We start from the raw sequence: 22,953 nt of genomic DNA, 5'->3' as shown, positions 1-22,953 counted from the left end.
AGGTAACCTTACCTGTATTGAACACACATTGTCGAGGCCTTCTGGTCTAGAGTACCTAACATTATCTATTGGAGACAGATCATTTACCACAACCTCGACAAACTTAAAAAGAGTATTTTTTTTCTGAGCACGCACTTATCAAATCTCAAAATATATTTGCCAACAAACTAAAACAAAAATCAACAAGAAACATTCCCAATCAAAGATAAAGGGGAACCTAAGGAAACAAGTAACCTCCCGTTTATCAGTTCGGAACCTGGTTACAATTTGAGGTTACCAAGTGCCTCTTGGAACAAGGAGCTAGAGGGGAGGGGGTGGGGAATTCGTCTGTCATACTGGCAAACTTATTTTAGTTGTACTATACATGGAAAGCTTATCTAACCTCGTTTAAATAAAATTAAATTCTTTGCATTTTTGCAAACCCATAAAAAACTAAGCTACTCTGATTAAAAACCTAGAATTTGGTCTTAAAATAGAAGATCTATGAGGAAGCTAATTATATCAAATGATTTTATATTCCTATTATAAAGGTTGGAGTTGAATTTTCAAACTAACTCAATTTTTAAGTTTTAGGAAAAATATGCAATGAGCAATGTACAAAGGAGTATTTAATAATACCTTTTCCAAATAAATTCTTTTTTTAATTTTCCCAAAAATTTCACATAGCATGTTCTCTCCCTTGGTTTTTCATTTGTGTATTTATATATGAGTGTACCATAAACCTAATAAGTAATAAGTCAATGCACAAACACTTTAAAAGCTTGATTAAAAATGATATAATTTGATCAATAGATTTTTTGTTTAATTTCTATTTGGAATAATATAGGTAATTTAGTTGCCACTGCTAAGCGGGTAATATGAGAAAGGAGAAGTAGTGAATGGTTTGGAGAATAATGTGGTTATGCCATTATATTAAAGAATAGGGATAGGCAAGTAAGTAATGTTGCAAAGACATACCTGTGGCAGTTGAGAAAAATGCCTTATTAGCAGAAGAAAATTGTGTAGAAGTAACAAGAGAATGCTTGAAGAAGAAGATCGAGGGTATGAATGAGTGAAGGAAATATGAAATATGAAGGAACTGAAAAAAGTTCAGGAGGAAAGAAATCTTACCAACCCATAGTAAAAATGAGGAAGGGCTTCCAGGCTTGTAATTGGATGGTCTTCGAAATTGTTTTTGGTTATTTTTATTATGAGTGGAATAAGACCGTTTATATGTTAGAAAAATTAACTTTCGAAAATATGTCATTTTTTAAGCAGTTATATCGAAACTTACTAGCTGTACAAGAAGATAGATAGGACCTTCTTTAATGTTATTTAATTTGTTGTATAAAAACGTTTTAAAAATATTTTTTAATAAAAAAAGATGATTTTTTTATCAGTTTTTTTTCCATTTTCTGATTAAATATCACTCTCTATTCATCAGTAACTTTGATATTACTTTTTTTAGACATCACTGAACAAGTGTGTAAAATAATAATTACATCACATTTTATTTAAATAGTAGGGATTAGATAATTGGGGTTGTATTTTTTTTTAAATTCTTAATAGATGAAACTATTAACATTGTTTAAATTCATATTAACATTTAATGCAGTTTATAAATGTGTGATTAATAATTAAATTAATATCAATTGAAGGAAGATATCACTTATGATATTTAATGTTTTTATAATTACTAGTTTCGCTATCTGCCAGCTTCCATAAGAAAGTTATGAATGGACGTTTGGAAAAATGTTTTTCTAAATTTTGTTCAGTAAAACAGCAGACTTAAGAATGGAATATTACTGGTTCCACCAAGATGATTGATTAATAAAAATAAATCTTTAATTTTAGAAATATTATATTATAGCGGAAATATTTCAGCTCACAAGTTTTATATTTAGTAATAATTTTAAAAATTAATGTAATCATTCAATTTAAAAAAAAATCTTTCATTTTGTTTATGCTAGTGATCCTATATACTAAATTTATTTAATCTTTTCAATTATTTTTACAATTCTTATGGTTTACCTAAGGTATAACAAAAGGAGAGATTCTACTCAATTGCTTCCTAAACATTGCTATGGCCCTCACTTTTCCAGCTTAAAGTGTAATAAGACAAAGTAAGTATTTAATTATGTACTTGTAATGTACTTCTAATTAAGTATTTGTAAATGTTAAGTACATGCACCATCCTAACCTATCAGTAACTTAAACCATTTATGCTATTCTAAAAAGATTGTATATATGCTGTTTCATTCAGTTGTGTACTTAATATTTTGCATTATCCTTGTGTTGTTTTCAGTTACATCATTTACTTTTTTAATGTCATTAGCTTTTAATTATAGTAAGTTTTACTTTTAAGGTTGTTTTACTGATAGAGAGCTTAGAGCTCTCAAATTAAGATATTGAGAATTAAACTTGAGTACTATTAAATTTTACAACTCATAATAGTAAAGGCTACAATGACTTTAAAAAGCCATTGATTGTTACCTACCTTTACAATTTTTCCTTTCATAATTTGTAAAAATGTTACTTCCAAAATACTTCTCCAGCTATTCCATGCTCACTTGTTAAGAAAAATTTAACTAGTTGGAGTTTTGTCCTGTAATCATTGGGTATCCACATTAGGTTTTCTTTTTTTAAGATAAAGTTCTTGGAAGTAATTTTTCAAAATTACTCCGATATATAATTTTGTTATCAATGATTGGAGAAGTTTGTCGGGGGGTGCGGTCAGCAACCGACCGCACCTACTGACCGCACCCCCTGACAAACTTCTCCAATCATTAATCTACGGTCAACTATCTACACCTCATTAATTTTGTTATCATTTATTTATTATCATTTCAGCTATGCAACTTTAAGATATGTTCTTGTTTATATGAAAACCTACAATCATTTAAAATTAAGTAACGTAAATTTAGCTGTCAGGATCTATTAGAGGATGTGTGTTGCTGAAGGTCCTAAATTCCTGGTTTAAATATTATCTATAGGGAGTGGTGTCCTTTGGAGAGAGCTGTCCGTTAGGATAGGTTTTACCGTCAATGCAATTTTTTTTTGGCAAGGTGTACTCAGGGTTATACAAAGTATTATAAAAGTGGTCCAAAGATATCAAAATTTTAGGAAACAGTGATGGTAGATGAGTGACAAATATATAAGAAATTAATAAAATAATATGAAATTTTTTGTTCCTGATTTCTTTTTTTTTCTATCAATAGAATATATAGAAAATGTTTTTAATATTCTTAAATTGGTTGTGATTCATAAAATTTATGTTTGTTTATTTTAATTTGCATTTAGGGATTCAAACGTTACCTCATTATGTCTTTTATAGATACAAATTAATAAAGTTATTTGAAATATTCTTTCAAAGGATGTGTTAATTTTTAGGACACAGTTGCTGAACTATGAAAATAAAGTTTTAAGGCATGACTTGAACAGAAGCAAGCATAAATCACTGAGGAAACATGATGAAGCCAGTAGTTTCGACATGGGAAGTATTTCATCACATTGTACCAGGTATTTTTATAGCTGGTTTTATAAATAATTTCTATCTCTCTTTTTTCAAGTATTGTTTAAAAAAGAGATAAAGGAGATTAACAAAGTGCATTAATGTCATTGACTTTCTTTATCAGTTCTCATCATTTTTAGCCATAGTCTAAGTAATTATCATTTGTTGTGTCAAAAAGTATTAAAATAATTGAAACAAAGAATTTTTTGTTTAATTTAATAAATAGGATTACATTGGATATATTTACTCTGATATTAAATATTTTTAAAAATGATTTATAGCTTTTTTCATTATATTTAGTCATTATTATAAAATTCTTTTCAAAAGATTTTATGTTCTGTCGTACTACAATAGGCAGTGGGTGTGATAATTCTCAATAGTAAGTATTTGTTGTTACATGGCTGTACAATATAATATGAATAATGTACAATGTAATATAAAGTGAATTATTTCCTTTCAATTTTCTTCTTAGATCTGATCGGCTTGGGATCATACAACTAATTGATAAAATGAGAGGCACGTGGAGTAGAATTTTTTTTTTCCCCTAGAAAGCTACATTAACCATTTTTCTATTTGATATTTTAGAGATTTAATTCAAATCTATGTACTGTACTTTAACTGAACTCTTAACCGAATATGTGAATATTTGATTTTTGAAAATTAAAAAACAAGAATTGAAGAAGTGCGTTTTTCCTGATACTTTGAATGCTAGGAAGAAGAAAAAGAAGAAGCCATGATGGACCATTTCGGTAGATGCAGAATGTTATATAATTAATAAGTAAAGGAAGAACAATTAATGAAATTAGTTTTATGTTTATTTTCTAAAGAGTGGTTTAAGGATGTTTAGAATTAAAATAAACACAAATTGAATTGAAATTGAAAGGTTGAATCATATTTCAAAAAAATAATATTAATAATAAAGAAGATCATTAATAATAACATTTATAAAAATACATAACAGTGAATAATACTGAAACTTCAATATTGGATTTTTCATCTTTGCTTGTTGATGTAGCATGTCAGTCTCTAAGATGCCATCCTCTCCTGGCCCTGGTTTTTGTCTTCAAGGTCATTTCCAATTGAAGGGCCATTACAGTAGGAATTTCCTTATACAATTTCTTCCTCGAAACCCCCTCCTGCCCAAAGACAACCCCAAAAATGCTTTAACTCTCCACTCCCACACCCCCCCAAAAAAATTTAATATCATATTAGGTGTCCTAACCTTCCTATCATGTAAGCATTGGGTTGATATGGTGAAAAAGATCTTTAAATTCTTGAAATCCTTCTCGATACCATTAATACTTATAGTCTGTATCTGTTGTAAAGTTAAAGATTGATTACAATGGAGAAAAAATATATAAATTCAATAAAACAATAGAATAGGCTTGTAAACTTGGTGATGCACCATTTTGTGAAACCCTCCTCTGAACATTAATTTGTAAAATTTATTCCTCATCTTTACTGCTTTTTGCAAACTATTGCATAAGAATGGAGAGAGCCACATTTACCAGTCTTCTTGTTTTAGGGTGGGGTCCTGAGTACCTCGGAACTAGTATCTTCTTTTTTTCTCATATTTTCCCCTGTTGAATGATACAAAATAATTTATTAATTTTATATTCATTCAAGTATACCTGAAAATAATAAATACCCTCAGGCAATGTAAGATATGTATAATTGTATGTATGTATATATTATATATGTGTTTGTAAATAAAGTCGTGGAGAGTTGGAAAAATTAATGGAAACTATTGTATAGTTATTAATAATGACTTTATTATAATTTCTGGATATACTGTTCAGATGCTAGTAAGCATAAAGCCATAATTTTCTATAGCTAAAAAGCTAAGGACTTCATTAAAGTAATATTATTTCTATAAATATGTGTAAGTAGAAGCATTTATAATTTGTTTTATTTTAACAGCGTTTCTGTTGATGTCACATATGAGATGGATGCTGTAAACAGAGATATAGAAACTATTTTGGCTCGTTATGAAAAAACCTTTGATGAAAAACCTATTGATGATATTGGTCCTCGACTTAGGACTGTGGATAGGGTAAGGCATTATAAACCAAAGAAAGAAATGCTTACCCCGGAACAGTTGAAGTTATTGTCAATGGAAAAGCCTCCACTGGATAAACTGAAAGAGCTTCCAATAGAATATGTTGAGCATTTGAAACCCCGACCTCCTCCTTCACATTTCCAAAAAGAAAAAGTAAGTAACTGTAAGTAAAAATTTGGATTATTGTTTATTAGATTAATTAAAATTGATTATAACAATGCTTATCTGAATCTGTCATATTGGAATAATTTAGAATTTTCTTTGCCATGGAATTGATAATTTTTGTTACACTTTTTTTGAAATGGAAAAAGTTGTAATGATACACACCACCAATTCATTTTTCTTAGAAAAAAAACAGAAATTTTTCATTCAGTGCTTAATAAGAAGCACCAACCTTCTATTTGGAAAAATTGTTATAACATTTTTAAGATAGAGGAAATTAATTAAATTAGAGTGCTAAAAGAAATCTGTAGGGTTCCGGAGATACACATTTCAAAAGTCAACAATTTTTCCAAGTAACGAGAAATCAAATTATTTTTAATATCATTGGAACACCTACTCCTACGAAGATAAATACTGTAGACTTTAAGACTTTAGACTTATACTTCATTTAACTCTGCTTTAGTTTGGGAGCTAATTTTTATCTGTACGGATAATAGTTACTGGTATATATTTTTTCATAAAACCTAAAATTTTTCCCAACAACAAATCTACATTCTGTGCAAATAATAATAATTTTGGCAAATATTATAGAAACTGCTATTTCTGCTATAAACAATAATGACAAACATTATAAAATAAAGATAATATATGATAATATGTATTTAAAATAAAGATATGACATTCAAAATTCCTGTAATATAAATAACTCTCTGTATGCATGTAGTCATGTTTTTATGAAGATTTCCCCAGCCCTCATAGAAAAAAACAACTGACACATATAGAGAGTTATTATTTACATTATAGAAATTTTAAATTCTTTATCCAAAGTTTACTATTTTGTGTCCTGCAATATTCCTGATAATACATTGTTAAAACTAGGTTTTGACCGGTCATAAAGGTGTGAAAAAAGATTTGAAGCAATCATTTGAAGCTTTTATTCAGAAAGAACAACGAACTGGTGAAAATCAGAAGTCGGAAATGTTAGAAAGTATGTGGAAGAATGTTGTTGAAAGAGGATTAGCAAAGGAAGAATTAAGTAAAAACATTAAGCCTATATATACAAGTATGACTCTTGACGAGAATGCTTCTATCAATATTAATTTTGGCAAACCTAATCCTCACCAAGAAGCACAACAGAAGAGAGGAACCAGTGTTGGTACAGTAACATCTCCTAGGATGAAAACTAATCCATCAGTCAGTACCCAAACTGCTGTAGATTATGACACTGTATTAAACAGGATAAAAGGAACGAGTTCAGTCATAACTGGTTCTAATAAGAAAATAGAAGAAAGTCAAAAGAAGAATAATCCTGATTATTCACCTGATCTTAAGAACTGGAAGGAAAGTTTTGATGACCATGATGCGGGTGACAATGAAAAGAAGAATGTCAACAAATCTGTATCCCCGCCACCCCAGAATATCCTATCTTCAGGTGATGGTTCTTCAGCTAATGATCCTAGATTAATTCTCAACCAACTACTTGCGAATAAAATTGAATCGAGAATAAAACCTAAATCATCAGTAGCAACGGTTTATAATCCATTACAGCAAAAAGAATTGAATGTGTACAATGTTTATACTCCTGAACCAATTAATATTTTCAAACAGGCTGACTGGTTTAAAAGTAGTGCTGATCAGTTTTTAAATTCAAATAGTTTACAATCTAAAAAACCTAATGAGTTAGTTGAGGATGAAAAATTAATAAAAACAATGAATAACAGAACCTCTGCAGAGGTATCAAGCAAGGCGAAAGAAAATGGGCCTCCTACAATTGAAGAATCTCTCATTGAAACTTTGGATAAGAACTCATCTCAGATGGATAAAATGATGTAAGAACCATTCAGTATGTTTCTAACTATTTATTTATAGTATAGTAATACTTGGATCAACATTCTTTCCTATTAACTGGACAGAAAATCAAACATGAAAAATGTTTGCCTTCTATATTGGTTGGTATAACTTCCTAAATATTTCTGATGGGTAGGTTGGTATATAATCATCTATATTTCAAGGATTAAGATTAAGAATAAAATTTAATATTTTTTAGTAAATTTTATTTGCCATTTTAGAATAAAATCTGTAAACTCTGATTGATATATGAGTTTCAAGAAAAATACTTTTAATGATTATAAAATTTATATGAGACCAACCAGTAACCACCCCACACAATTTCTGAAGATTTCATCAAAATCGGATAAATTTTTCAATTGATTACGCTCACGATTACGATTACAAATTTGAGTGCATACATCTATGGAATAAAATTCATTCCTTGATATATAATCTAAAAATGGGAATGAAAATTTTCAATTCTGAGGACATAGATTTTTTCATGAATACTGAGCTCTCCTTTCTTTTGTAATAAGGAAGCAAAAAAATAATAATAATAATAATAGCAGTTTTAACTCATCTCTTTCAATATTTATGCTTAGCTCTCTATTTAATTAGTAATTTTCATGATCTTTTCACATAAAATATTATCTAATCACAGAAAATATCAGTTTTGGGGGTGTTAAACAATTTGGTAATTCCAGAATTGGTGATTATGGGAGAAATTCATTTTAAAGTTTGAGCCTGGATCCATTCTTGTTGGTAGTTACTGGAAATTCAGTTTTGAGATTTAATTTACCAAACCTTCAGAGGTTTTTAAATTGTAGCTTTTAGGTACTGATTCTACCAACCAATTACTGATTGATTACACTTTTTATTACTTTGGACTATTCTAAATCTGAGAATATGATAAATAAATTTCTTATGGGAATTGACTTTTTTCTGTCCCTAAACTTTTACTAAAACGGAATTAAATAACTTGTTAATAGGATAAATTGGAGGGAGAATATTTGATTAATGAAAAAAGTAATTAAATTAATAATATCAGTTAAATAATTGGTAATCCATAATTAATTATAATCAACAATTTCATCCATTCATGTTTCGTCGAGGTCATGCCAAGATACTCACATTTCCTGATTTTTTAAACTATCTTCTCTTTTCTTCATTTGTATGCTTACTCTTCTTAATCAGGGTTTTTATGTAATTGTAATGGTAATTTGTTCTTTAATAATAACAATTTGTTTATAAACTAAATATTTAAACTTTTTTTTTTCTCAGGTCTGATGACAAGTTGAAAGATAGTTCAGAAAATGCGAATGCCCCATCGAAATTAATTGATAATGTTGCTGGTCAGGATGATAAAATAACATATTCATTTTTCCAGACAATTAGCCCAGACTTGAAATATTTAGTAAGTGGTTCTTGGCAAAACAACAACTGTTTTAATAACCCTAGAGAGTGTATGAATATTTAAAAAGTTTATGTGTATGAACTAAAGCAGAAAAACTGTATTAATTTCATGCAAATTTATTTAGAAAAGGTTGTTACTGTAAAAGTAAGAACAGATGCAGTAAAAGTTATTTAATGTAAAATTTTTGTTAGGTTGAGTTTTATTTATTTCAATAACCTTGTTATAAATTTTTGATTCTTATAATAATGATAAATTAAATTTTATAAATTTATTTTTAAAACAAATATTGTTATAATAATGTTGACATTGAAGTAGGAGTTAAATATTTCAGACTGACTTTATACTTAATTAATAGTTGATAATTATAAACTTTGAAGAAAGAAAACTATGACGGAATGGATACACCGCTGTGTGTTGATATAATTAAAAGGTTAACTGATGCAATGATGAAATATGAGCCCGGAAAAATATCAGACGAATGTAAGTACATTGAAAATAATGATTATCTAAATTAATATTAGATTCATCAGTACAGTTGGCAAAGAGAAACTTTTACAATAATTATAAATCTCAATTCCAAAATGCTGGCATTTCGGGCATTGCTGTCAATTTTCAAGGCTAAAATTACTATAATTCAAATAAAAATTGAGAGATCTGCAGAAATAAGGAGACAACTCCATTATGCTAAGTTGTAGTAAATTAAAAAAGGTTTTTAAAATAATCGTTTTGAGATAAATCTTTTTTTTAAATTAAAATTAGTGTTAAGAAATAACACTAGGTTATTTGCAAACTTTTCTTATTTTTTGTAGAGTAGAGAAGCATTCCAAAAAGCCTCATCAATTCTCAAAATAATGCATACAATTTTAGGAACAAATAAATGTAGGGTATACTGAATGTTGAAAAATCCTTTAATTATTAATACAAAAGACAATAAATAAAATATTGCAAAGGAAAAAATATCTTCTTCTTAACATGATCTTGCAGCTTGGTATCTGTTTTATCGGCATCCTTAGTTTTTGTTGCTGATGAAGTGTCAGATTTAAGTTTATTGCAGTACAGTGGATCCCAGCGAGTGGCCTGTGGGCTCTTAGAGGCTTGGGACTGACTTTTTTTGTACAGAACACCTTAGACCTTTCACTATTGAAGAATGGGTGCAGATCCCAGAAAGGAACGGCAGTTCTACCTTTCCCGTCAATCAGACCAGTTTCTTAATTTACCATATGGTTAACTCAATATGGTACTATCAATGTATAAATATTCAAATTAATTTGGTTAAAATTTTGGGGTAATACATTATATACCATCTGGTTTTTGGTCTCCCATGTGGTATCTTACCAGCTATACTGGTATTCCAAACCAGATGAATAGACAGAATCAACAAAGATGCGAAAGAGCTGCATACACAAACTGGAAAGCAGTAGCCCAAGATAGGCAGAACTGGAGAAAGCTGATTCTGGTGGCCAAAGGTCTACAACATCTGTAGAACCACAAAAAAAAACAAAAAAAACAACTACCAAAACAGTATATACCATCATTATTAGATATGTTTTTTGTTTTGTTTTTTTTGTAAACTGATTGATAGTTTACTAGTTTATTATTATTTTTGTAATATACATTACTTTTTTAATTGTTTGGTATAAAATTACGGGTTTCTTAAAGATTTCTGTTGGGATTTTTATATTATATTAAAATGTTTCCAAATTTTTTGATGTTTCAGAAATAAAAATGTAACCATGATTTTGACAAGACAATACTTGAGTAACCAATATTTATTTATTTTTCAAAAGGATTTTAAGGTTCAACACTGACACTATCGAAAGTGTTAATACAGAGTGGTTCTATGCTCAGTTCAGAAAAGTTATTTTATTCGATCTTAGTATAAATTTTATAAATATTAATCAGAAAATAATTTATACAATTTCTATAATAACTACAGGTAAGCATTTTGGTTGAATGGCTCTATTTAAAAAAAAAAAAGTACGAACATTTATGTTTTGTTAATTCTTGTGATGTACCTGGTAACACTGGTTTACCGCCAATTTCGTGCATCCAGGCCAGAAAATATACTACTTCTGACAATATTAGTGTTACTTAAGATTCTAAATGCAAGTGCTATAAATCGAGTAAGGGACGGTGTTTTGGGAAGTTTAAGAAATAATCGTTTACCACAATTCTTACCTTATTTTATCCAGGTTTGTACATTTAGTATTCGATCGATAAAAATCAATTTTTTGTCTTAACCACTTATTGTTTTTTATATTCCAGCTAATTGTTTAATTAGCTAAAAATTCAATGTAATTGTTTTTTATATTCGAACTTTCGATCTTATGAGATGCATCATACTGATTGCTGAAGTAAGTCCCAGAACTTTCAAATTATGCAATTGAAGATCTTAAGTTTATCAGTTTATATTTTGTTTTTTTTCAAGTCATAAAAAAATAACTGCGTTTACTTTATATTTGAACCCTCATAGTGCTTATAAATACCAGATATTCGGAAAATTAGTGAAAGATCATTATCATTATCGTGAAAGTGGATAGTTCTAGAATAAAATAATCACACTCATTGCTCATTTTTTGTATAAGAATACTTAATAAATATCAAAATAGTGAGGTTTCAGAAACAAATATTTTAAAAACAATAAATAATAATAAAAGAAAATTGTATGAGATCTTTATATCTAGCAAGATCGCCATTATTCATTATCTTTTATATTAATGGGCTTAATCACATAAAAAAAAAATGTTTGTGATGAAATTGTTTAGGATTGACCTTGAGAGGATGGTCAAGGTATCTAGGAGGCAGGCTCAGACTGACAAATGGCTAAAAATACTTTTTTCTTTTATTTAGAAGGCATATATACTTCGAAAAATGTACATTGATAATTTATCCTGATTAAAAAACTTAAGGAAGCAGTATTTTACATAAAAAATTGTTCTGCTAATATTTTATAACATAGTTTCTAATTTTTATTTGTTGGATTTATATACTCTATTTATTGTTGTATTGTAGTAACAAAAAGGAATTGTCATATTTGCTTGGAAGAAGTTAGAAAAATAAGAGCTCAACATTTGAAGCATATTCAAATTGAAGTAAAGCATATCGAGGAACTTGATAAGTAAGATTAATTTTCTAAGTAGTAATTTGTATTTTTAATTGTTGCTAATGTATAATTATATTTGTTAATTCCAGATAGTTTTTAGTAATAGTAATTTATTATAGTCACTTATTATAATTAATAAATTTATAATAAATTTATTAGTTTCGCTAACAGAAATATTTTCTTAGAAGAAGATAGTACTATAACTAATTATAAATTAGTATATGAAATTTATTTTCTGATTTATTTTGAGTTATCAGCATTATTGAAATAAATTACATTTATTTTTTACAGTTTTACATTTATCCTATTAACTCTTAGTTTTGTCAAAACTAGTTATGTTTGTGAAAAAAATATCCATTAAATTTTATAGCTAGGTGCTTCCACCAACCAATTTTTTCTTCAATAAACCTAAAAGATTTTTCCGCATTCAATGATAAAAAAAACAAAGCTTAAAATAAAAATTAAAGAATTTCATATTTTTCTAATAAAATCAACAAATTGATTTTATTAGAAAGATCCTATTGAAGCTTTAAAAGTTTTTAGTTTTTTTTTTTTTCTGTTGTGTCTGTTTTGTGGCAATTAAGAACTTTAGAATCGTCACTCCTTTTACTCAATGTTTTTAATTTATGACACAATTATTTAAACTATAATGATAAAATATTGTCGGGATTAATAGAAATGAAGAGATTTACATATATTTTATAAACATCACTGTTAATGAATGTATCATTCTGAAGATAATTATCCCGAAACATTAATGTTAATGTTGGTGTGATTTCACAAATAAAATCAATCATAGAAAGTTTTGTATTCACCATTACCTGATTAAAAAAATCTATTGGAAGAGTGGACTCATTTCATTATCTCTGGACAATCATAACTTCGTTCAATGAGATCTTTCAGAAAATTGATAAGGAAATAGAATAAGAAGCCAGTAAATCCATTTATCTTTTTTTCTTTATCTTTTGCTGACAACTTTAACTCTTGAAGTAGAGTTACTTCCCACTCAATGGTTACAATGTTTATTTTTATTTATAATTTATTTTTCAGCATCTCGTGTCATTTTTAAATAAATTGGTCAAAACTGTATCAATTCAAAAATTGAGATTTTTAGTGAATTATTTAATCCTGATAATGACAGATTGGTCTGTAGTGCTCATAGTGATATTTATTTGTGTTCTAAAGTATTTTATTTTTTATCAGTTTGCATAATCCATTTCCATATAAATAAGTATAGTAATAAATATATAATGTATTGAATACATATTATATTATTTAAAAAGTAGACAAATTATATTACTGAGTCTGACATAACCTGTGGTGCGAGTACAAAATCTCTCTGTGTCTCATTAAATTTAAATCCTATACTAGTAAGAGCTACCCATTAGGGTAGAGTATGAGTTCTAAATGCTTTGGTGTCATAAATTAGTCATGAGAGTTCATTAGATAAAGTAAGGAGTTGTCAATACACTTATTCAATTATATTCTGCATCCAACTTTCATGACTGTCATGAATATTGTGAATATATGACACTTTTTAATTTTTTTCAAAAATAACATCAATACATTAACAGTAAATAACATCCCCTGGAAACAAAATTTTTTCTTATTTTATATATTCTGTTAATTATTGTTGTTCATTTTTATCTTTCCAAAGTCATTATTTTATTATATTTTTTGACGTTTTATAATATCATTTTTAATTTGTATTTTACTCAAAAGCTCTAATCTGAATAACTTTGCCTGGAACGTTAGTTCAATATTTTCATTCCCTATCAGCATTCCAGTCTTTTACACAGCAACTTTTCTGTTTTAATTCTTTTTAATGTAATTAAATTATTGAGACCTTTGCTCAATTTAAGGTAATTGTCAATTTCAAATTTATTATTATGTTTTCTTTAAATAATCTAATATGATGTTGTTACTTACATTTATATACTGCTTCTTTAATTGTGTTAAAAAAATAAAGTTTTATAGATTTATCATCTTCATAGTTTTCTGTCGCGATAGTACTGGTACGGAAGTGAGACAATAGTACAGTGTAGGAGAGTTCTGTGCATATGGTGGCAGTATACCTATCGACATTTAGTTGGAATAATTACTGTAAAGTTACCGCCCCCAATCACCATTACCTTTAATAAGATTAAAAACTGTAGATAGAATCAATTCCAAATTCAGAAATAATCAAAACACAATTAGTATAAGAGAACAATGTTTTCTCTTCCAATTGTCATCATAGGTGATAAAGTGTGATAGGTCACAGTCAAGGCATACCGATGGAACAGTCAACATGACAGTAGTCTAACTGTCATTAAATCTACTGTCAATTATCATACCAGACCCAGTGCGACAGCACTGCTCTTACATAAATGCTGTCATGATGGCTACTTATGTAGAGTTTACACAATGGTAGCGGCTGTGACAGGTTGCAATGGTTAAAGCTGTTTCTGTGAAACAGGCCATTATAACGCTGTCTTTGTAGCCCCTACAGTTGTTATTGTACTGTCACCAACTTAGGATAAAGATTGTACAAATGTCGAAGATGCATATTTGTTTTTGCTCACCTACATAATTTATATAAACATTAATTAATAATTATTTACAAATAAAAATTAAATTATTGGGAAAATATGGATATTTTAAAAAATTTATTTAGAAAATTTATTTTATTGACTCAGAATAGTCTGACTGTTAATGTCTCAATCAATCAAATTCTTCCTGATCTTTTTTTATGTATTTTCTTAACAGTTTTTTTTTTTATCTTTGTTCACTACTAACTTCAGTGGTCTCACATAATAACCTTGTTACTGATTTTCTTGCTGTTATTTATATACTGTTATGTCATTTATACTGTTTTCTCTATTTGAATGAAAACTAACTGAATAAGATCCTCTAAATACACTTAATATCAATCTAATACTAAATCAGATAAGCTATTTTGTAAGAGGTTTTCATTCAAATTTAAAAAAATAGAATAAAATAAAATATGGCAAAAAAAGTCAGAGCATATAATGTATTTTCATTGATATGTGAGATGGTTTGAGTGCAGCTTTTATTATTTCATTATCATTCAGTGGTGATTGAGTGGCAAGGTTGAATATTACTTATGAATGAAGATTTCATTCATTACTTTTTTTTATCTAAAAATATATTATTTGAATTCTCAAAATAAGACTGTTGATATTGCTGTAGAGTAATGTAAAATAAATACACGTTAATATTATATTAACATATTTTATAGTTAGGACTTGAAGTGTTTTTAAAAATTTTAAATAAATTTAGAACATTTAAGAATTTTAGTTTCAGTTGGATAAATAAGATTGAATAACTAACTGTGTAAACTTACATCTATATTAATTACTTCAGGTTTCTTGATAATATTGGTATCGCTGCTCAGATACTTTATACGTCTGCTAACTTCGACTTTTGTGACAACGAAAAGAATACTGAATAAATTGATTAAAACAATGAATTCCTTTATTGCAGTTAGGGTATAGATTAAAACTTTTAGAAGACCTCATAGTATTTCCACATTCTCTTACGTGTAAAAAAAAAAGAGAAATATATGCCATTACTTTCTAATAATCACAGCTAATGGTAATGAATTTTTTTCAGGTTATATGAACATTAAATGGCTTTGAATGATAAAGTAATCCAAAAAAAAAATTATAATAATAAATAAAGTATATTTTTATATATTTATTATGCATCAGTAAAAAAGTTGGATTCATAATAAATATTTTTACTATATAAAGGCTTGACATTAGGTCATAAGCTTGTTGAACAATTAAAATGATAAAATACAATCTGAAAATGTTACTACAATGTATAGCTTGAATATTTTACAAACGCCTACTTCTCTGTACATTATTGAAAAGATTACTTAAATGAAACTTAAAAAAAATATAAATGCTTAGAAAAAATCTTGTTTTAGTTTTAAAATGTAATTAGATGTATATTTATGATAAGTAAAAAATTATATAAGGCTATCTATTGGGTTATTCACAACTAATTCAGTTGAGTGATAAAAAAGTATAAGACAAAGCCCAGGGGACAAGAATGCCCATTACAAGATTATATATTTTTTTAGTGTAGATATTGTTTATAGGATTCATGTCATAGTTTCTGTTAATTATAACTGAAATAAATCAGATAATCCAGTTCATGACAAAGTTAGTGAATTCAATTTTAAAAAGTTACAAACTGGATTTATTTACTTCAGAGGTAGAGGTACATATTTTCCATGTTATATTTCCCATGTCATTCCCAGAACAATAGTGACCTGACTCCAAAATAATCGAAAATGAGTTAAGCTCCTCCAAAGGATCTGGGAATCGTTTTTGTTTTTTATCCTGTCAGTGCGACAAAACTCAAATTCAATTCGTTCAAGCTTAACCTCACATAACTTCTTTGTAAGGTGGTAGATCAATCAATATGAGGGACAGTGACCAAATTGGGTCTGATAATATGAGAAAAGGCTAGTGGGGTTTGCTTCAATTATAACAAAATATGTACTAGGTCCATTTTTCACTAACTATTTATTATTATTTTTTTTTTTCTTTCAGAAATTCTTAACTATTTTCTACTAGTTATTGAACTTATTGTTTCTGTTTGTAGTTATAACTACTTTTACGATTAAATGCTTGTCTTGCAATTGATTTTTTTAATAATATAAATACTTTCATAAAATAATATCATTTCCAAGTTAAACAGCATTCGCCCATTATTATTGTTTAAATTTATTTTGTATGAAACCCTGAATCAAATTTGTAAATACTATTACTTTTCAATATCATATTATCCCTTTATCATTATTTTAATTATTGCTAAATGATTAAATTAGATATAGTGATCATACGAGAGCTCTGATTTTTTGTAGCCTGGTAATTTGTACATTCCAATAATTAGTATGGATTCGTTGGTCCCCCAAAAAATCTCTTTATTCGTAATTTTTATTTTCACATACCTATATATGAAATATGTAGTAAGGGTTCAAATAACCAAGTCTTGAAAAAGTGCTCTGTGTATGATTGAACAGTCCTGTATGAAGTGCGCCTTCAACCTAATGCCAGGCACTCCTTCACTTTTGAATCATTGGTTTGATTGTAGTAGACTGTATAAAATAATGATAAATGAAACATAATTAATTGAAACGAGAATCTATTGTATAAATTACAATTGAAGTAGGGGGTGGCCAAAACAAAACATTTATGATTAGGTGTGTTAGTTAATTTTAAGTAATTGGTCAATGGATTTAATGATGCTGATGATGATGGTGTGAATTATATTGATAAGTGTGGACTTACTCCATGGCTCGGTTATCCTCTCTTCATTCCTAGATTTCCTCCCTCCTTCTCTGTTCCGGGAGGCACTTCAGAGTGTCTCTACTCATTTTTTCTGGTAGAATAGAGATGAAGAAAAATAATGGCTGCCTCTGGCCAAGGCTGGTTTGCGAGTGTGTGCTTTTGTTTTCTCGGCGCTGGTGTTAGATTAGCCATAGTGGTTTTTTCAAGTCTTCCCTTTGAGTGGAACAGTATAGCTCAAAAACGGAAATTCTTATGAACCTGAAATAACACATTTGAGGTGGGTTTTAGGTGTATAACAGCAACTTCTTCAATAAAATCGACTGAACTGAAGAGACACTTTGTCGAGTCGATTTTTCACATGTTTTTTAATGACGGCTCTTATTACTATGATTCTATAGTAACAGATAGGTATTATTCTCATTGAAATAGTTTGCCCTGGAATAAATGATGAACGTTTGAAAAATCTTCCTCTAAAGTACCCTTAATATATTTTTTTTGAAACAGATAACTAGTTCTCATTGTTAGGATTACTAAATAATGACCAAATACAAAATATTAAAAAAAATTATGAATAACTAAAGGAGAAAAAAATGAAAAATAGTGATAGGCTTTAATCGGAAACAAACCGAGTCCACCCGACCTCTTCCGATTGCAAGAATACCTTTCGTTATCCTCTTGTTAAACTGTTTTATTCTCAGCAAGAAAAAAAATTAATATTCGTTATTTAATGTACTATAAGTAGCTTATAACGTTTGTCTTCATAATATTAGCGATTTGCCAAAATAAATTTACAAAATTTTGATTTCTAATTGGACAGAAAAAATGTTAGATATATGAAAAACTAAATCTCAGGAACCATTAGACGTATAAGTGTCTGCCAGCACACAAATTAAAGCTAGTTTAGTGTACTATAAAGTAGTTTATAATGTTTATCTTCATAGATGTAGTAGTTGTTATGATATTTGCATATAAATATGAATTTCGTTTATGAACTTTGTCCGAACAACTCTTAAATCAATTTATTTCAGCAAATATGAAAACTACTACTTCGACCAAGAATAACGTTATAATCTACTTTATATTACATTAAACAGGCTTTAATTTAAGTGCTGCCAAACATCGGTACGTCTTATGATTCCTGAGATATAGACTTACCTAAATAAATTCATACTGACCAATATTATACCAAACTAATAAACTGGTTTTTCGTTATGGCATCTTGTTTTTTAAAAATCTGTATCTCTGGAACTATTGAACGTTAAAAGCTCTATTAGGACTAATATTTAAACATATTTACTCTACTTTAAATTATGTTCTATTAAATCTTCTAGTGCTGTAGGTAGTTTTAAAGATATGTAGCTCCGAATGAAAAATTAATTGTTTTTGATGTTTTCAAACAGTCGCCATTTTTTATTCTCCTTGATTATACTTGGCATACTAAAATTTTGAATAGTAATTATACATAGTTTTTCTTTAGGTAATAAAAAATTGGGATGAAATGACTAACTTCTTTTCTATGACCATATCGCTGCTCTGGAAGTGTAGTGGAGAACTGTAATATTTTCTTTATTATTTTGGTGGGCTCAATAATTAATTCACTAGATGATTGTAATTACATAATTTCACCCGTTATGAATTTTTTAGTACAATCATATTGACTAGCAACATATTGTAAATATTGTATATAGATAATATTAGATAAATATTAGACCCCGACAATACAAAAAAAGTCAATTTCAGGACGTTTACAGTTGCGTCATCAAATTTCCGGAACATTGACATATTACCCTAAACAAAAGTGAATAACCCAACTTCGATTTTTTTTTTTAATAAAAAATTATGATCCTTTGGTATCTAAAATATGAAAAATGACCTTCAATTAACTTTCGGAATCCATTCTAACCATGAATTTATATTTAAACTCAATAGAAGAACTACATTAAATTCAAAACCAAATGGAGTTTCATATTACTTCTTCTCTATGTTTTTCTAGCAGTTATTGTTACTTGAAGGACGGGGTTAATAACCGGCGATACAAGCCTGAAAGATGTTGGTAAGGATACGGGAGGGAACGGCGAAGACCGCGGATGAGCGGGTATTTGATAGAGGCGGCGCCTTTGATCTCTTCTAGAGCTAATTGAATATTTATGACCAACCCTTAAAGGCCCCACCCTAGGAGTCGCTCTGTTTTCATTCAGGTATTTATGGGATTTTAAGCAAAAATGATTCATAAGAACGTATTTAAAAGGTCAATCAAATTTAAATTTGTCATTTCCATTGATAAGGTGTATGTTCGAAGCAGGCATTAGTCGGATATATCTGTAGAAAAATCTGTAACATCTAGTCGTTAGATTCATTGAATCAAGAAATTTAATTTTGAAGAAAATAAACCACAGACCTATGAATAAATAGAATATAAAATGAATAAATTATTTATTTGGAAAGAAATTATTTAAAATGATACCCTGCGAAAAATAATTGTGTGCTATCTTCGCGTAAACATATTCAGATCCCTCTTAGTAAAGGCCTGCCATTTAGGCCTAAACGTTGGCTCATATATTACTAAAGTTACTGATTTAATATTTTCTCTTAACTGACTACACCTCAATGTTTCTATCAAAATCAGATATATTCATCTTTAGAAGATTACCATTTAATAAATATTATAGGAGCACCTGATGCAATTAAGTAAATTTTTTATTGATAATGTAAAAATAAAAAAATTGAAATAAACTGAATAAATTTTGGTTGTAGAAATTTAATTTGCCAGATTCTACGCAAAATCCTTGATGCTCCTTATTACGTTACAAATAAACTCATCCACAAAGACCTTAATATCCCACTCGTTGCAGATTTGGCCCAAAACAGATATGGGTCTTTTCATTCCAAACTCCTTACCCATCCTAACCCATTAATTCTTAATCTTTCATCCTTAACAATCCCTAATAACCCTCCGAGGCGTCTGAAAAGAAGATGGCCACGGGACCTTCTAATTTAAATTAATGCTTGAAGTACCACCAATGGGTGGTTCCTTCCCAAAATTTTCAAGTGTAAATGAAGCATACAACATATTTACTTATTGTATTACTTGTACAGATGTAAATCACATTAAGTAAATAAATAAATAAAAAATAAAAATTGCCAGAAAAACCTTTTAATGTTGAGGTGTGGATATATTAACTTTTGTTTTTTTAACTCCTCATATACTAAATCTAAGGAAAAAGTGTCCTCATCATTATTTTGTATTTTGTTTAAGGTTAAATGTACTGAATTTTAGAGATTTTTTTTTTCAAAAGATGGCAGCACTAAGGGAGACAATTTACTATTCGTTTATTTTATAGACGGAATACAATATCCGCTACGTAAACGGATTTATCGTCTAGAACCCCATTAAATTCACGCTAATTTGTCCATTATTTTTTTTTGTAATTATTTTAGTATTTAAAAAAAAAAACATCTTTATTAATATCGGTCAATTAAAAATATCTGGTTATAATCACATATTCTTTTCTTTTCTTTTTTTCGGCCAAGACTCCCATTGGAGTCCTGCACTGCCTAACCATGGTTGGGGGTCAAAGTTCTTCATTTTGTGGGACCGCCACTCACAAGTGTGAAACAGCCAATAATTGTGGATAAATTAAAACATCCAATAACAATTATTAGCCCTGACGAAGCCCTGAAACGTGGGGCGAAACGTTGGCTCAATAAAATAGTATAATTATCTACTATTTGAGTTTTTTTTTACCGCACCCGGACCATATTCCATTCATCTATACACACGGTCAATCAATAATCTTCCAATAACAATTATCAATTCCACGAAAAATGAATCAAATATAATAGTAACTATAATAACTAAATATAATAGTAAAAAATGAAATCTGTACCGCTACAACCCACGAAGGGTCAGGGGTGCAGTACTTTGTAAGGAAGCATTATTGCTAGAGCAAGGGTTGTGCAAGGAGCTGATCTAGTCAGAATCACACTCGAGCGCTAGATTTTTACCTACTTGCTGAGTGGGGTGGAGCCCGGGGCTGACTCACAGCGACAGTAAAACAGAAAATAATTATCTGCCAAGCCTGGATTCTTGAAATCAGTAGCACAGTGCCTTACCACTGAGTTACCATCTCCCACTTAATAATAATTACTAATACTAATTTGAAAGTCAATATAAAGATAAATTAAAAAAAAATAGAGTAATAAATAAATAATATCAGAAAACCAATTACAATTTATTTTGACTGCACGAAATCAGGAATTCCTCTGAGAAAGTTTTTTTTTGAAGTCTAGATTTGCCTTTCCTGCCGGTAACGCTATCACTCGCATCCGCTTGTAGACATTTTTTTGCGATAATTTCTGTAACTCTCTGGTTTGTTTCAGTGATCGGTTCAGCAAGTACTTTAAAAGAAAATCGTTAACTCATATTTTTGTATATTATTTTCGTTATTGTTCAATTGTGAATTTAAAACCGAATTAGTGAGAATTTTATATTTAAAAAACGAAATTCCCTTTACAAATTGAAAATTTGATCATTCATTCTGGAGAAAATAAAAAATTAAATTCTACTTATTCGGTTATGTCCAACGAAGTGGTACATTTAGCCTTAATCAAGAATACAGTCTTGGTGCAATAATGCATAATCATCTAACAACTTCCGTTCCAATCCACTATTTCGATCTGCTACTTCTTCCCTGTCTCTAGGAAATCCTAGGCATCAGTTGACTATTGGCATCCTAGGAATTTCTGTTGCCTTCGTAAGTTTGGTAGTTCATTTCCGAAATTCTCCTTACCATATAAAATGATTTTATCAAGAAATATAAAATATAAGCATATGACACAGTTGTGTATTTTATTTTAAATAAAGTAAAAATAACTTTTTAAAAGAACAAATAAAATAAGTGTGCTCAAACCTGAAGAAGAAACTCGGTTGGATACTGGCTCCTTTCAGTTTCACCGAACACACATTTCGAGCTCTACTTTCTGCAAGTATAGTTTTATCAACCTTATAGTCCTGTTTTGAGCTATTACCTTTGTGAAATATTGTGCCTTGATAATTTTGCGATATTTAATATTTTAATTAATAGAAACTTACTTTGTGATGTGATAATAATAAATACTGATACGGTGGCAGTAACAGGTTAAGAACTTAAGAAACTTGTATTGTTTTTTTAGGTTAGAAAACAAAAATTGAAATAAACAGAGGGTGAATGACCCCCCTCTTAACATAGTTCTCGAAACTAAGCGTGAATCGGTATTAGTACAAGAGCCCAAGAGAAGAAAAAAGGCAATTATCTCACCCCAATTTTTGATTACTTTAATGAAAACCATGTATAATTAATAGACAAAATTGATGAGTCTGCCAAGTATAGGTAGGGGGAATAAAAAATGGCGGGTGTTTCAAAGCGATAAAAAAACTAATTTTTCATTCGAAGCTATATCTTAAAAACTACCAACAACACTAGAAAATCTAAGAGAACATTATTTAAAGAAGAGTAAATTTGCTAAAATAAATTGATTTATAGTTGTTCGGACAAATTTTCATTTGCCAAATTCATATTCATATGTGAATATCATAAAAACTACCATCCC

General features: G+C 28.8%; 1 protein-coding gene across 7 annotated transcripts in view; it reads left to right on the top strand.

Annotated features, from left to right (window-relative positions):
* The window catches only part of LOC106679581 (uncharacterized), a 22,405-nt gene extending 2,943 nt beyond the window's left edge, over positions 1 to 19,462 (top strand). For 2 of the 7 annotated variants that reach the window (XM_014418817.2, XM_014418816.2), the window contains exons 3-10: positions 2,016 to 2,102; positions 3,370 to 3,498; positions 5,411 to 5,702; positions 6,591 to 7,540; positions 8,823 to 8,955; positions 9,333 to 9,435; positions 11,968 to 12,073; positions 15,425 to 15,526. In XM_014418817.2, the coding sequence (XP_014274303.1) occupies positions 2,016 to 2,102; positions 3,370 to 3,498; positions 5,411 to 5,702; positions 6,591 to 7,540; positions 8,823 to 8,955; positions 9,333 to 9,435; positions 11,968 to 12,073; positions 15,425 to 15,512 (1,888 nt within the window). In that variant the 3' untranslated portion in view covers positions 15,513 to 15,526. Of the gene's footprint in view, positions 1 to 2,015; positions 2,103 to 3,369; positions 3,499 to 5,410; positions 5,703 to 6,590; positions 7,541 to 8,822; positions 8,956 to 9,286; positions 9,436 to 11,967; positions 12,074 to 15,424; positions 15,527 to 15,673; positions 15,941 to 19,357 lie in introns of those variants that run through there. The other 5 variants (XM_014418819.2, XM_014418820.2, XM_067052786.1 and 2 more) reach the window with 5 other exon arrangements.
* Positions 19,463 to 22,953: the final 3,491 nt, after the last annotated feature.

The sequence above is a fragment of the Halyomorpha halys genome, unplaced genomic scaffold, assembly GCF_000696795.3.
Source record: "Halyomorpha halys isolate HHAL.00 unplaced genomic scaffold, Hhal_1.1 Scaffold209.1, whole genome shotgun sequence".
Taxonomy (NCBI): Eukaryota; Metazoa; Arthropoda; class Insecta; order Hemiptera; family Pentatomidae; genus Halyomorpha; species Halyomorpha halys.
This window is presented reverse-complemented; position numbering and strand designations above follow the sequence as displayed.